The sequence below is a fragment of the Gadus chalcogrammus genome, chromosome 20 (assembly GCF_026213295.1).
Source record: "Gadus chalcogrammus isolate NIFS_2021 chromosome 20, NIFS_Gcha_1.0, whole genome shotgun sequence".
In the NCBI taxonomy this organism is placed as follows: Eukaryota; Metazoa; Chordata; class Actinopteri; order Gadiformes; family Gadidae; genus Gadus; species Gadus chalcogrammus.
The window spans coordinates 1,942,914-1,956,552 of NC_079431.1; the positions used below are offsets into that span (position 1 = coordinate 1,942,914).

At 49.0% G+C, this 13,639-nt stretch overlaps 1 protein-coding gene across 1 annotated transcript; it reads left to right on the forward strand.

Annotated features, from left to right (window-relative positions):
* The first annotated feature begins 588 nt into the window (after positions 1 to 588).
* On the forward strand, positions 589 to 10,478 carry LOC130373239 (immunoglobulin superfamily member 3-like). Its single transcript, XM_056579605.1, has 10 exons — positions 589 to 899; positions 1,404 to 1,772; positions 1,949 to 2,365; positions 2,532 to 2,936; positions 4,281 to 4,658; positions 5,621 to 5,998; positions 7,259 to 7,642; positions 7,862 to 8,263; positions 8,779 to 9,165; positions 9,535 to 10,478. Exons 1-10 carry the CDS (start codon positions 833 to 835, stop codon positions 9,744 to 9,746), a joined length of 3,399 nt encoding a protein of 1,132 aa, XP_056435580.1. The 5' UTR covers positions 589 to 832; the 3' UTR covers positions 9,747 to 10,478.
* Positions 10,479 to 13,639: the final 3,161 nt, after the last annotated feature.

The window sequence follows — 13,639 nt, forward strand, 5'->3', positions numbered from 1 at the left end:
GAGCACATTTACACGCAGCATACACTGACCAAAGTGCTGTACAATAAGATAAAAATAATGAAAATAATAATGATAATTAAAAATAACAATAATAATAATAATGAATAAAGATAAAAAGTGAATAAAATACAACACAACAATACATAGAGGTCATAATAATACAAAGGGGGAACATTCATTTCCAGGGCATACCACACAGACATGAACAGGAGGTAAAAGATCAAGGGGCAAGGAAGGCCATGGAGTAGAGGTGGGTTTTTAGCCTAGATTTGAAGGCAGAAATGGAGGGGGCGGATCTAATGTCCAGGGGGAGCTGGTTCCACAGACGAGGAGCAGCAATGGCAAAGGCTCTATCACCTCTCTGCTTGAGCCGTGAGTGTGGCGCATACAGAAGCCCTTTGTTAGAGGATCTGAGGGACCTTTGGGCAGAGTGGGGCTGAACAAGCTCAGTGATATAGGCCGGGGCCAGCCCATTGAGTGCCTTATAAACAAATAAAACAATTTTAAATTGGATCCTAAAAAAAAAAAAAACATTAACATCCTCTTTTTGGCAGAAAACGTTTCCTTCTTGTCCAGAGGTTGAAGTATAGATGACATTTCAACAGGAGCTCGTGACACAGTGACACGGTGAAACACACCGCTCCCAACATCAGTAGAGGATTGTATGTTTCTGCTCATGTTTTGCTCAGTCTCCAGGATGCCGGGTTAACCGCAGGTGAAACCTCGCCCCCGTCTGTCACTTGGGCAACAGGGGCGTCACACCGAGACATGGATCTCGTCAGCCGTCTGACAGACAGAGGCTGACACATCTTGCGGGTCATGCAGCTGCAACATGAGGAGCTTCACCATGGCGCGTTACCTGAGGACTCTGCTTCTAGGACTGCTTCACATCCAATGTGGTGAGAACTGATTTTTATTTTTTTATTCAGAATATGTATGTATATTTTTACTTATGTTGAGGCTTGGGTGGACGTCAACATATACATATTATATTGTTATTTACAGTACTTCATGTTTATTCACGAGACATAATTTTCTGGAAATGTCTAAATAATGCTTACTCTCCCTCAAGCGTGTGACTTCTCTTCTGCAGCTATTTTTTAATTTATTACAAAACATCTGAGCTAGACAGTTTCTCAAGTCTAAAACATGAGTCAAGGGGATGTACCGCCATTAGTCGTCATAATACAATCTGGGCGAATATCTTTCCGGGGTGACTTGGATTATTCGTATCAGGGTGGTTGTGGACCTTCTCTCTGTGCGCCTCTCAAATTATATCCACAGCACAATTAAGGGGAACCCAAACTGTCCGATGTAGAAATCAGAAACGTAACGTGAATTCAATGTAGAGATCAGAAACCTAACGTGGCGCTGCTCTCCCCCCCGTCCCCTGCTGTGTCCAGGGGCCCGCGTGCTGACGGAGGTCCCGTCAGGGCCTCTCTACCGGGTCGCGGGACACCCGCTCCGGGTTCCCTGCAACGTGAGCGGCTTCCGGGACGCTGAGAGAGAGAAGGGCTTTCAGGTTCTAATGCAAGAACCGGAGAAGACAATGGACATCAACGTCATCAGCGCCAGAGATCCACACTTTGCCTGGGGCAAGTTTAGTGGCCGTGTGAAAAGCAGGGAAATCACCCTGGCGATGTTGGCGCCCAACTCGGCTCTCTTCACCATCGGCGAGTTGAAGGCGAGCGACGAGGGGGAGTATGAATGTGTTGTGGTAAACGACGAAACCGCCTACGACGGAACCTATTCTGCTAAGATCAAAGTGAAAGGTAACATGATCTTTGGGGGTACCGAAATGTTTATGGGGGATATGTATTCCCATATAGAGCACCAAAGGTGTTATCTATATCTTATTAGAACTCACTACTTATTCCCCATCTTGTGAAGCGGACTGTAAACTCTGTGATTGAACGAATCTTTCTCTTCCTCCGTCGTGGCATCAAAGTGATCGACAACACCCTGACCGTCTCGTCCCCGGACCACCGCTCGCTGAGCCTGGACGAAGGCGACCCGCTCACTCTGACATGCCAGGCCTCCAGCAACACCGTCCAGCACACCCACCTGTCCGTCACCTGGTACCTCCGCATGGACGGGGAAGAGCCCCCCCAACCCATCGTCTCCCTGGACAAGGACCTGACCCCGAGTCCCGGGCCGAGGTTCAGGGAACGCTACGGAGCCGGGGGCGTTCGGCTGGACAAAGTGGCTGAGGCCACGTACCGGCTGACCATAGCCCAGCTAGAACCGTCGGACCAGGGGCGGGTCTACTGCCAGGCCCGGGAGTGGATCCAGGAACCTGACCGGTCCTGGTACCCGATCACTCAGAAGGACTCAGAGACCACCGAACTGACGGTCAAAGCTAAAGGTAAATCAACTTTAGTCACTTATTGTCAACAGAAGTCGTCTTAAAAGACAAAGTTGTTTTGCGGTTCAGTGTCGCCTGTGGTGTCTGTAGTCTGACAGGATGTGTGCAAACTTTGCACAAATAGCATTGCTTCTAGCACTTCTCTATTACTTATTCTGCACACTAGACCAGGTGGGGGCTGAGCAGGGCTCTCTGTCGGTGAGGCTGTCGGTGAGACCAGAGGCCCTGCAGGAGGGCCAGGAGCTGGCTTTAACCTGCAGCGTCGAGGGCCTGGCCGCCAGACAGTCCTTCTCTGTGGCCTGGCTTCGGGACGGCTCGGAGCTGGCCCGCTTCGGCCCCACGGGCGTCCTGCATGTGGGGGCGGAGCACGGCGACCGCCACACCGGGGGGCAGCTACTGGCCACCAAGACCGGCCCCAGGGAGCACCTGTTGGTCCTCAGGCCGGTGAGGGTGCAGGACCAGGGGGGGTACGCCTGCAGAGCCTGGCCCCAGGACCGGAACGAGGACGAGAGCTTCACGCAGGGCCAGTACCGGGACTCCCCGACCCAGGTGGTCAGCATCTCCGCCACAGGTGTGTCAGAACCCCTCTGGTCTTTAGGGTCATGAGGGGGAGCAGGAGGGGAGGGGGTTGTGGTCTTACAGACGGAGCGTTAGACAGCCTTTCCCTCGATTCAGCATCGAAAATTGATAAGTCCATCATCGTTGATAAAGGTAAAGGTCGTGGATCAAATGTACATTATATTTGAACAGCTGACGTGTTGGTCCAAAGCGACTTACAATAAATGCAAAAAGTGCAAGAATCATTTGAATGCCTACAATTCCTCAAATTTTAAGCAACTTTGATTTCGGGGCGAGGTAACTTCCTCTTTCTAGTCAGTTTTATTAATGTCTGTCTGTAGCTCCATAATGGTTCATGTATATTTACTTACTAGTTGCGTCTAAACTGGGGCACTGCTATATTAAAAACATGACCTTGGTTGTTCCTGCTGTGAGAAGGGCCCTGAACTTCTGCATAATTTCAACCAAGCTTCGGATCTGGGGAGACCATAGCTGTGTTCGAAAAATCGTTCCCTATCACGGATATAGTGCACTATGTAGGGTGCTCCCCATTTTGTAGTGGTGTTCAAATTCTCAGTGGTTAATTTCATACACTATATAGTGCACTTAAAATACCCAAAATTTTTGTGTACATATCATGTCCCCTACATGTTACTCCCGTATACCACAATGCAATGCGGTCGTGCTTTTCCGGAGGATCAGAAGCTGAATAGCCGCAAAAACGAATACATTTAATGATAAGAGTCTCCGGCTTTCGTTTAGAAAGGTCAACTATTTATTTGGGATTTAACATAGAATATGTAACATTCAAAATTAATTTGAAAAAACTTGATCAAGGAAATGTAACATTCAACATCAATACAACCTCCAGCTTTCCTCGTGAGTGCCCGGTTTGTTTACATGATGTGGGCGCATCTGTCTGCTCACCCAAATACCCGGCGCATTCACTGACGCAAATTACGTTTAGAAATGTTCAGCGTAGTGTCCAAATCTCGTTTGTTCGTTCTATATAAAGTGCACTATGTCATGAACACTATATAGGGAATAGTGAGTGAGTGAATAGGGAACGATTTCGAACACAGCTAGTGCCTTCTCAGTTACCGCAGCCTCCCTCTGGAGCTCCCTCCCCAACCACATACGACAGGCCAACACTCTCCCTTCATTTAAACCTCAAAACCCACCGCCTTAAGACTACTCTCACCACACCAACTCCTTCCCTTCCTCCTTTTTTTTATCTTTTTACTTTTTTCCGTTCTTCTTAGTAAATTATTTATTTTGTGTTCACTCTGTAAAGCGTCTTGGAGTCCTTAGAAAAGGGCCATGTAAAGCGAATGTATTATTATTCCTGTGTTGACAGCGAGTGAGCTCTCCGTCCAGATGGGGGGTGAGAGCGTTGCGGTCACAGAGGGCGGCAGGCTGCAGCTGACCTGTAGAGTGACCGGGTTCAGAGGTCGACTCTCAGTCACCTGGGAACACAAGTCCGCCAGTCCCTCCAGACAGGTGGTGGGCCTCAGCCAGGAGGGGGTGGTGGAGCCGGGGCCGGACTTCGCCCAGAGAGACGTCAGAGCCAGGCGACCGGCGGCCGACACGTTCACCTTGGAGCTGGAGGAAGTGCGCCCGTCCGACGCGGGCACCTACGGGTGCACCGTGTCCGATTGGACCGTCAAGCCCACCGGGGACGTCGAATTGTCCCACAGCCAAGAGAAGACGTGCACTGTGAATGTCGGCCTTTTAGGTGAGTAAAACCTGGTTCTGTTCGGTGGCCTTTCATCAATCAGTTTCAGGATTGACAAAATGTGATGAAAATATCCATTAGCTTAGGACATATACCTTTCCCACACTACATCCTTCAGACGAAAGATAAACACATTCTATACTAAAAACTACAAGCAAGCAATTGAAGCATTAGAGTCACAATGTGTACAATTTCCACTAGCTCATAGCTTGAATAATGTATACATATCTATAACATGGGCATATCTCAGGTTTGACTTAAACTATTAACTTCGCAATGAAAATACCTCCTATAACTGATATGTTCTACTAACAAAAAGTACCCCTCCTTCTTTTGAAAAATATCATTATCGACATTCACAAAAAACCCTCAGACTTACCATAACCCCATCCCACTCACCCTAAGCCACTCCCTCATCCTAAAACCCCTCCCACTCAGCCTTAAATCCCCCCCACTCACCTTAAAACCCCTCCTACTCACCCTAAACCCCTCCTACTCACCCTAAACCCATCCCGTTCACACAAACCCTCCCACCTACCCTAAAACCCCTCCTACTCACCCTAAACCCCTCCTACTCACCCTAAACCCATCCCGTTCACACAAACCCTCCCACCTACCCTAAAACCCCTCCTACTCACCCTAAACCCCTCCTACTCACCCTAAACCCCTCCCATTCACATAAACCCCTCCCACTCACCCTAAAACCGCCCCTACTCACCCTAAACCCCTCCTTACTCATCTTAAACCACTCCCTCTAAACCCCTCCCACTCCCACTAAACCCCTCCCACTCAACATTAACCCCTCCTACTCAGGCCACCCAGTCAGCCGAGGTAAGCTAGCTTGCGTCACACAGTTCCCAGCCAGTCAGAGCGGACATAGCACCTGAGTTCTAAAAGACTCCCGCCTGCTAACTGGGAGGGGCTCAACGTCGCACCTTGACACTTTGATGTTGCCCGCCCAGAGAACACGCTGAGGCTGACTCTGAAGGGACGCGATACCGCGGCGACGTTGGGGGGAGACGTGGAGCTCTGGTGCCACGTCAAGGCCCCCCGCATCCCCATGACGCTGACATGGACCCTGCGGCGCGACGGGTCCCCCCCTGACAAGCTCCTGGAGCTGTCCCCGGACGGCGCCATCACCTGGCGGGGGGGCCGGCAGCAGCGCTACCAGCTGCGGGTGGAGCGGCTCGATGAGACGGTCCTCGTTCACAAGCTGCGCATCGCGGGGGCCACGCCGAGCGAGGCGGGCCGCTACCAGTGCGAGGCGTCGGTGTTCCTGGAGAAGAGACACAAGAAGATGAACCCGTCCAACGAGCTGGCAGTCATGGTGACCCAGCCGGGTGAGGTGACGTCTGGGGGGCTACGGTCCATGAAGGCCTTACTAGCCATTAGAAATAACTCATAATACATTATTTTTTATATATATATATATATATATATATATATATATATATATATATATATATATATATATATATACAAAATAAAGGGTTCTTAAGTAATGAGGGTTAGCTAACCCTATTTACATTGACGGGCTGTCCTGTCATTGTCAATACGATTTATTTTGCTTATATCACAGTTGGCAACACTAGATAAGAGTTACTTTAATGTAGAACAATATTGTATTTTTTTTATCAGCTGAATTGTAGCTATTCTTCTGCGCCACTTGGAGCATATTGTTTCTGCGTTGTCGACGAGTTTATCTTGAATAAAACCTGTCCGGGGTGTTCTGTTATTGAATGAATGTACCGTAATGGAACAACCTGTGGTGGTTTAGACCTTAGATAGGATTAAACCCTACAACACAGTGCTGGCTGGCAAATTTCTTTAAAGACCTAAAATAAAATAATAAAACATAAATCCATCACTTAAACTGAATGAATGAATAATGATACAGGCCTCGTCCTCCTCATTGTCCCAGCCTGTTAATTATTTGGTGTTTGAGTAATTGAGGAACCACTCCATCGGTGTACTGGTGGGTTCTTAGAACTCACCGGTTAACCACCTTAGGCTCAGGAGGTGGTTAACACCTAATAAGCTATTCGGCTTATCTGAAGTGGACCTCAGAGCCGGTAGTTGGCCGCAGCCGGCTCTGAGGTCACCGAGATCCGGATCTCGGGAATGACTTACTAAATTAATTGTTGTTGTTTTTCTAAATTATATATCAAGGCAATTAAATATATATTTTTTATCATAATTATTTTAAGACATATAATCGCGCTGCATTACTGTATAATCAGGAGTTGATTTCGTTAACATTACACACACAAAAAATATATCTATTATTTCTGTGTGTTTTTTTGTAAGTATATTTTCCATCTATCTATTTAATTATAGAAAATGAGATTGTTTGAAGTGCATAGCTCGGGTTGTGTCTGTAGGTGTCATTCTGTTAAGAATTGTGCTCGTCCAGGAATGCAGTAAAAAATCTTCATTTTAAAAATAAAATCTGGACTTCACTAATTTCTAACCCCTGCCCACGGCCCCGGTCAGGAGCCTGAGTGGGACCAACGCATGAAAGAGTGCTGGGCAGACACGTTCAGGAAGGTGTCTGAGGGACCGTCCTGTTGCTGACCACCGGTCTCTGTCTGTTCTACTAGGGAGCAAGCTCTCCCTGGACGCCCAGTCAATCAGCGGTCTGCTCGACGCCGACGTGGTGGTCACCTGCTCCGTGACCGAGACCACCCCGGGCAACCCCAGCTATGCCGTCACCTGGCGGGAGGAACGGGACAACCGCACCCTCCTGGTCTCGAGTCGTGACGGCGTGGTCACTCCCGGAGCTCAGGCGACGCCCGGCGACGAGCAGCGAATCAGCATGCAGCAGAGGGAGGGCCCTCGCTTTGAGCTGACCATTCGCCGTGCCCGGGTTGGCGACAGCGGGAGTTACTCTTGCGTGGTCGTGGAGTGGCTGCAGGATCCCAACGACAACTGGTTTGATCTGCCGCCGGTGCGACGGACCATGACGGTGCAGATCTCAGAGCCAGGTCAGTGATCCGAGTGGTTCATCAGGCCTGCGTGTTCACGTCACCGACCGACCTCCCGATAGATATAGGACCCCAGAAGCTGTGAACACAATCATGATTTCAGACCTGTGCTTCATCTGAATCTTTAAGTCAAATGTATGATTTTGTGCTTGTGGATTAAGATTCTGTATTTTGAACGTTATCTTAAGAATCAGAAACACTTGCCCCCTCTTCTCCCAGTCTTCGACATGCAGGTGGACCATGACCAGCGCAACCTGAGGGTCACCGAGGGCGACGACGTGGACCTGAACTGCTCCATGACCAAGTACATGTTTGGGCCCGGCTTGGCTTTCTCCCTCGCCTGGTTCTACACGGGCCCCCTACCCGGGGAGAACGTCACCCTGGCAGAGCTGAGCCCGGAGGGTCTTCTGACGCGACCGCGGGGGGGCGGCCCAGGCAGGAGGCTGACCCTGTCCCGGCCCCACCGCAGCGACTTCCGGCTGAGTCTGCAGAGCGCCCAGCCGGGGGACGGGGGGCACTACTGGTGCCGGGTGGAGCAGCACCGGCTGGGGCAGGAGGGACGCTGGCAGCGGGTGGCCGTGGACACATCCGGGCGTACGCACCTCACCGTGGGGGACCCGGGTACGATGGCCCCCGGTCCACTGGCTGATGAGGACGTGTGTGATCTGTGTGCGTGTATGTGTGTATGTGTGTCTGTATGTGTGTGTGTGTGTGTGTGTGTGTGTGTGTGTGTGTGTGTGTGTGTGTGTGTGTGTGTGTGTGTGTGTCTGTGTGTGTGTGTCCGTTTATGTGTTCAAGCAAACGTTTTGTTGTGAACTGAAGTCGTCAAATGTTTGTTTGTTGCATGTACACCAGAGGTGGGAATCACAGTGTACCTCACAAAACGATACGAGATACGTGGCCCACCATATAGTATCGCGATTCTGATCAAGATGTATGTGCAACTATGAATACAAAATTGCCTTGAAAAGGTAAAGTGCTGGATTTCTGTCTTTATTCATGGTCTTAAAAAAAAAAAAAAAAAGATATTGGGTGCCAGTGTATCGTTTATCGTATCTCACTAAGAAGCTTGAAGATATAATCGCTGTATCAATATATTGTCTCACCCCTAATGTACGCTGTGTGTGTCCCCTCAGAGGTTCGGCTGTCCGTCGGAGGAGGAGGAGAGGTCAACATGACGGTGGCTGCGTCCCACGACTTCACCGTCCCCTGCGACATCATCGCCCAGTCCAGCCCCTACTCCGCCTTCAACGTCACCTGGTTCTGGAAGAGGGAGGCGGACGGCGAGACACGCCCCCTCTTCACCGCACACCCCGACGGCACGCTTCAGGACGTCAGTGGGCGGGGCTGCCGGCTCCGGTTCCACCGCCCGCGACCCGCCCTCTTCAGCCTGACGGTGTCCGGGGCGGTGCCAGAGGACGGAGGGCGGTACCACTGCCGGGTGGAGGAGTGGCTGCTCTCCCCATCCAGGAGAAGGGTGGGGGGGGTGCAGCGGTCCGAGGAGCTCAGAGTCAACATCCAAGGTAGACGACGCGCACACAGCGGAAATCATCTTTGAAAACGTATTAAGTTTAACATAAGGGACCATGAATTAATCGTTTATTAATGCAGTGATAAGCATGACAGACAGTCTAGTCATCGTTTACTTACTTTTATATTACCTTTTGGTATTGTATACTCAGTTACTGTTTTATGAAAGAGCATGGACTTACTCCCTGTATCAGGGTCCCTCTCACACGGTGCAGGCACCACGATGCAGGTCCGGGTGGGGGGGCGGGGGGGGGGACCACGCACGATGTGGACCACCACGATGCAGGTCCTGGGGGAAGCTGAACCCGAACCCTTAGATACCTAACGAATAATGTTTTTATTTTATATTTGTTTTTAAACAGGCAATATGCATCCCGCCTCAGACTCCTCTTCTTCAGCCATCCTTCCAGGGGTCCTCACAGGCCTGATCGTACTCCTACTGGTGGTTGTGGGGGTCCTGATACTGAAGATACGACAGGGCCCGAACACAGGGGCTAGGAAGAAGACCTCTCTCTGGACAGAGGGAGTCTTTCTGAAGGACAAACCCCCCAAGCATATGGTCGATGACGACTAGATGAGGAGGAGAGGAGACGAGAGGAGGAGGAGAGGAGAGGAGAGGAGAGGAGAGGAGAGGAGTGGAGAGGAGTGGAGAGGAGGAGGAGAGGACAGTAGAGGAGGAGAGGACAGTAGAGTAGAGGAGGAGAGTAGGAGGCGAGGAGAGAATGAGGAGAAGAGGAGGGAGAGTAGAGGAGGATGAGGAGAGGATGAGGAGAAAGGAGATATCAGAGAGGAGAAGGGGAGGAAAGGAGGATTGACTAACTTCATAGACGTCCTTTACGTTCTCAACAGTAAATCAGTAAAACTGAGCGGCCTCCCTCAGTACCGGGGAAAGAAGGAGATGTAATGTGCGGCGCCATGGCTTCTTTTTGCAAAACGGTTTGTTCATGACAGCATACGAGGAGAAATGAAGGAAGCTAAAAGTGTGGTCAGAGCGACGGGGAACAGAGTGAGGTCGGGCTGAATCATCTTGCCGGTTGCGCAGATTCAGTGACAAGCTTTGCGGTACTGTCTTATCTGAAGGCCAGTGTCCTGTGACTCAATGACTGCATCACTGGAGTCAGACATCATAAGGACACAAATAAGATAAGATTCAAGTGTAATTTGTTAGAAAGTGCAGTTTGCTGTTCCGTAGAAGCTCCCGGCTCACTTCAAACCAATCCAAAATATGTTCACTGATTCGTTGGGGGAACCCATCTTGCCTTTCACTCACAGGAGGTGCAACACTTGAGGATGATGGAGAGACATAGGGTGGGAGAGAGGGAGGGAGGAGGGAGGGGGGGGGAGAGAGGGAGGGAGGGAGGAGGGAGGGGGGGGGGAGAGAGGGAGGGAGGGGGGGGGAGAGAGGGAGGGACGAGAGAAAGAGAGGGAGCAGAGAGTGATGGGGCAAGAGAGGGAGGAATCAGAGAGGGAGGAGATGGGAGGGAGGAGAGAGGGAGGGAGGGAGGGAGGGAGGGAGTGAGATGGGAGGGAGGAGAGAGGGAGGGAGGGAGTGAGATGGGAGGGAGGAGAGAGGGAGGGAGGGAGTGAGATGGGAGGGAGGAGAGAGGGAGGGAGGGAGGGATTAGACGTATTTTGGGTTGTTTCAGTTACTGCAGCCTCTCTTTACAGCTCTCAAATCTTACCCAAAGCAGCTTTTATATAGAGGTGTGTGTACGTACTTACATGACTTATCTGTATAATTAAACAATATTTGTGCATTCTATGTTGTTCACTCTCTTTCGATATGTCCCAATTCAACGTTATGGAATAATCTGACCATAAGGGGTCACCATTGTAGCATCCATCCGAGGCTGAACCAAACCCACCTCCACTGCACACAGACAGGCCTTGACATACTATCGTACGCTCCTCTTCTCCAGTTTGTTAAACAATCAAACAAACAGCATGCAGGCACATTCAGCCCCCCCTCCTCCGAACAGTACAATGTGGAAATCAGAAGCACCCTCTCAGGCTGGAGCACCTTCCTCCCGCCCCCTGCTGGGTACAGGCGGGACTACGGCGGTTCCCCGTGGCCCCCTGTATCGTGAGCGGCTTCGTTGTTCAAGACATCCCGCTTTCACATGGTCGGCAATAAAATAAAACCCATTCCTAAGAAAACGAATTTTGTTTTAATCCCCTCAGCCTTTCAGGGGGAATCATTTTAAATTTGATGCGAAAAATAACGGCTGCTTACGTCACGAGTGTCTGCACAGCCGTGACACCTGAAACCCCGGCGCCATGAAAGGCAGCGGCGTGGAGATCGAGCCGTGTAACCGCGTAAAAAGCTTCACCCCTGTGTCAGCGTCCGTTTGGAGACACTCAGGAGAGACTCTGGTTCTGCTAAGATGGTCTGATGAGCTTCACCGTGGAATGGTAAATGCCGGTCAGGGCTTATTCATCACTAGAACGTTCATTTGGAGGTCGTCTTTGTGGATGATTGTATCTTGCTCATAGTTAAACTTCTGACACATAAAACGGCTTACTTAAAGGTCCCATGACATGCCACCAGGTCTAAGTGTGATTAGCCGTCACAAGCCTGTTTGAAGACATTCCCCTTATGACGTCCCAAGTGGCCATGTATCCGTCACACATGTAGGTGTACACGCCCACTTGTGATGTCATAAGGGGCAGATTTTCAAAACGGCTTGCATGGGCTAATAACACTAGTCACGTTTCCATCTAAAGGTGAAGCAAATCTTTAGAAAGTTCGCAAAAAATAAATTCTAATTAGGTGCGTTTCCATCAAGTGGTTGGAGCGGAAAACTACACACATTCCAGGGCATGTCGTATCCTTTTGATAACATGCTCTCTCTTAGGTCCTGATATATGGTGGAATTGCGTGGTTGTTTTCCATCTAAAATAGCTGTAATGTGTTTCACCAGCTCTCGTTTTGAAGACTATTCACCGCGCCATTCGATTCAATGGGAATCGCGACGGTCTATATACCTTCAACATAAAGTGTACATATTTATAGTTTGAAATTCGCCCCAGCCTTTATACCACAAACACAGCACAACCAAGATGAACGGTCAGAGAAACGTTATATAGTGACTCTGTGAACATTATGACTTCTCCCTGGGGGATCATTCAATTTAATCTATGTGTACCCATTAATCTCTCTCTTTCTCTTAAACTTTAAAGACCAATCTGGGTGAGGTACTAGAATGGAATTTTCCTCTAACTTTCGAGGTCCACATGGCGGTTAGACGAATCCCTCTGCCTCAGAAAGGCCTTGTATGAACACCAAAACCCACAGTATGGTATTAAGGATTGAAAACAAAACACACAGATAACACAGTCAAACCTTGTTACCCTAGATATATTCCTGCACTCAGGCTCGGTTCATTATGCCAGCTCTAGCCGGAGACTGACACGTTTACAATTCCCTCTCCTTCTCCATTTGTTTTTTACTCTCTCTCTCTCACTCACACTCACTCTTGTTCAACTTCAGAGGAGCTGATTCAATGTCAAAGTAACACCCGTATGAGAGCTTTGTATATATTTTGGGGGACAGGTTCCAATGTAGAGTAGCTCTCGGCTCTCTCTCGTTTCTATGATGTTGCACTTGAAGCTTTCTTATTATTATTTAACGGACTCCCATGAAAATGCAACTTCTAGGTTTCATCTTCGTGAATGCACTCATTGTAATTTGCTTTGGATAAAAGCATCCATTAAATAATGGATGCTGGTTTTTTTATCGAAATCCAAACAGTTGTTGGGGGAATAACAAAACACAAATACATACACGCACATCAAGTCATAGAGAACAAGTGTTTGCTTAAAATAATGCAACAATGAAATTCAAACCTGTTATTCTGTATATCTAAGTGCCTTAGGGCACATCTCGTGAGCTGAAACAATGTTTTCCCAACACAATAAAAACTGAAACATAATCACATTGACTTTTTTCTATGTAATCATTCCACAATACCTCAATATACCCCATTGCGTGGGCGGTTGGTTGTGCCCTACTTTATCTATATCGGAAGAGCATGGCTTACATCCCCCCAGATAAACGCAAATTGATCGACATTATTAAATAAGTTTACTTTATTTTATGCATTTGTTTGTTTCTTACACAATTGTATTTGCCACTAGAGGGCGCTGTTGCCTAGTGTTCCAAGGTCGATTCATGTTTGTGGAGACGGCAGCAAACAGGGAACACACTGCATTGATCAATACACCAGGCAGACAGATCTATCAGACAAGTGTGCGATTCAGTGTTAAAACAAAAAAATGAATGCTTTAGGAGAGTAACGAATACATTGTAAGACAAGTAGATGTTCATCACATGTATTAATTTCACACAGTAAGCGGTGGTGTTCGGCCAGTGGTCCGCAAAGGTACTGCAGTGCCTGCGCCGGCTTCTATACAGACCAGTTTATATATAGTCCTGTTTCTATAAGACCAGTTTCCATATGGTCCTGT

What these genes read in the sequence shown, in the direction of transcription:
- LOC130373239 (XM_056579605.1), top strand. Translation starts at nt 833, where the DNA reads ATGAGGAGCTTCACCATGGCGCGTTACCTGAGGACTCTGCTTCTAGGA. An exon ending in TGCTAAGATCAAAGTGAAAG is followed by an intron (nt 1,773 to 1,948) that starts GTAACATGATCT and finishes GTGGCATCAAAG; the next exon opens with TGATCGACAACACCCTGACC. An exon ending in GGTGCAGATCTCAGAGCCAG is followed by an intron (nt 7,643 to 7,861) that starts GTCAGTGATCCG and finishes CTCTTCTCCCAG; the next exon opens with TCTTCGACATGCAGGTGGAC.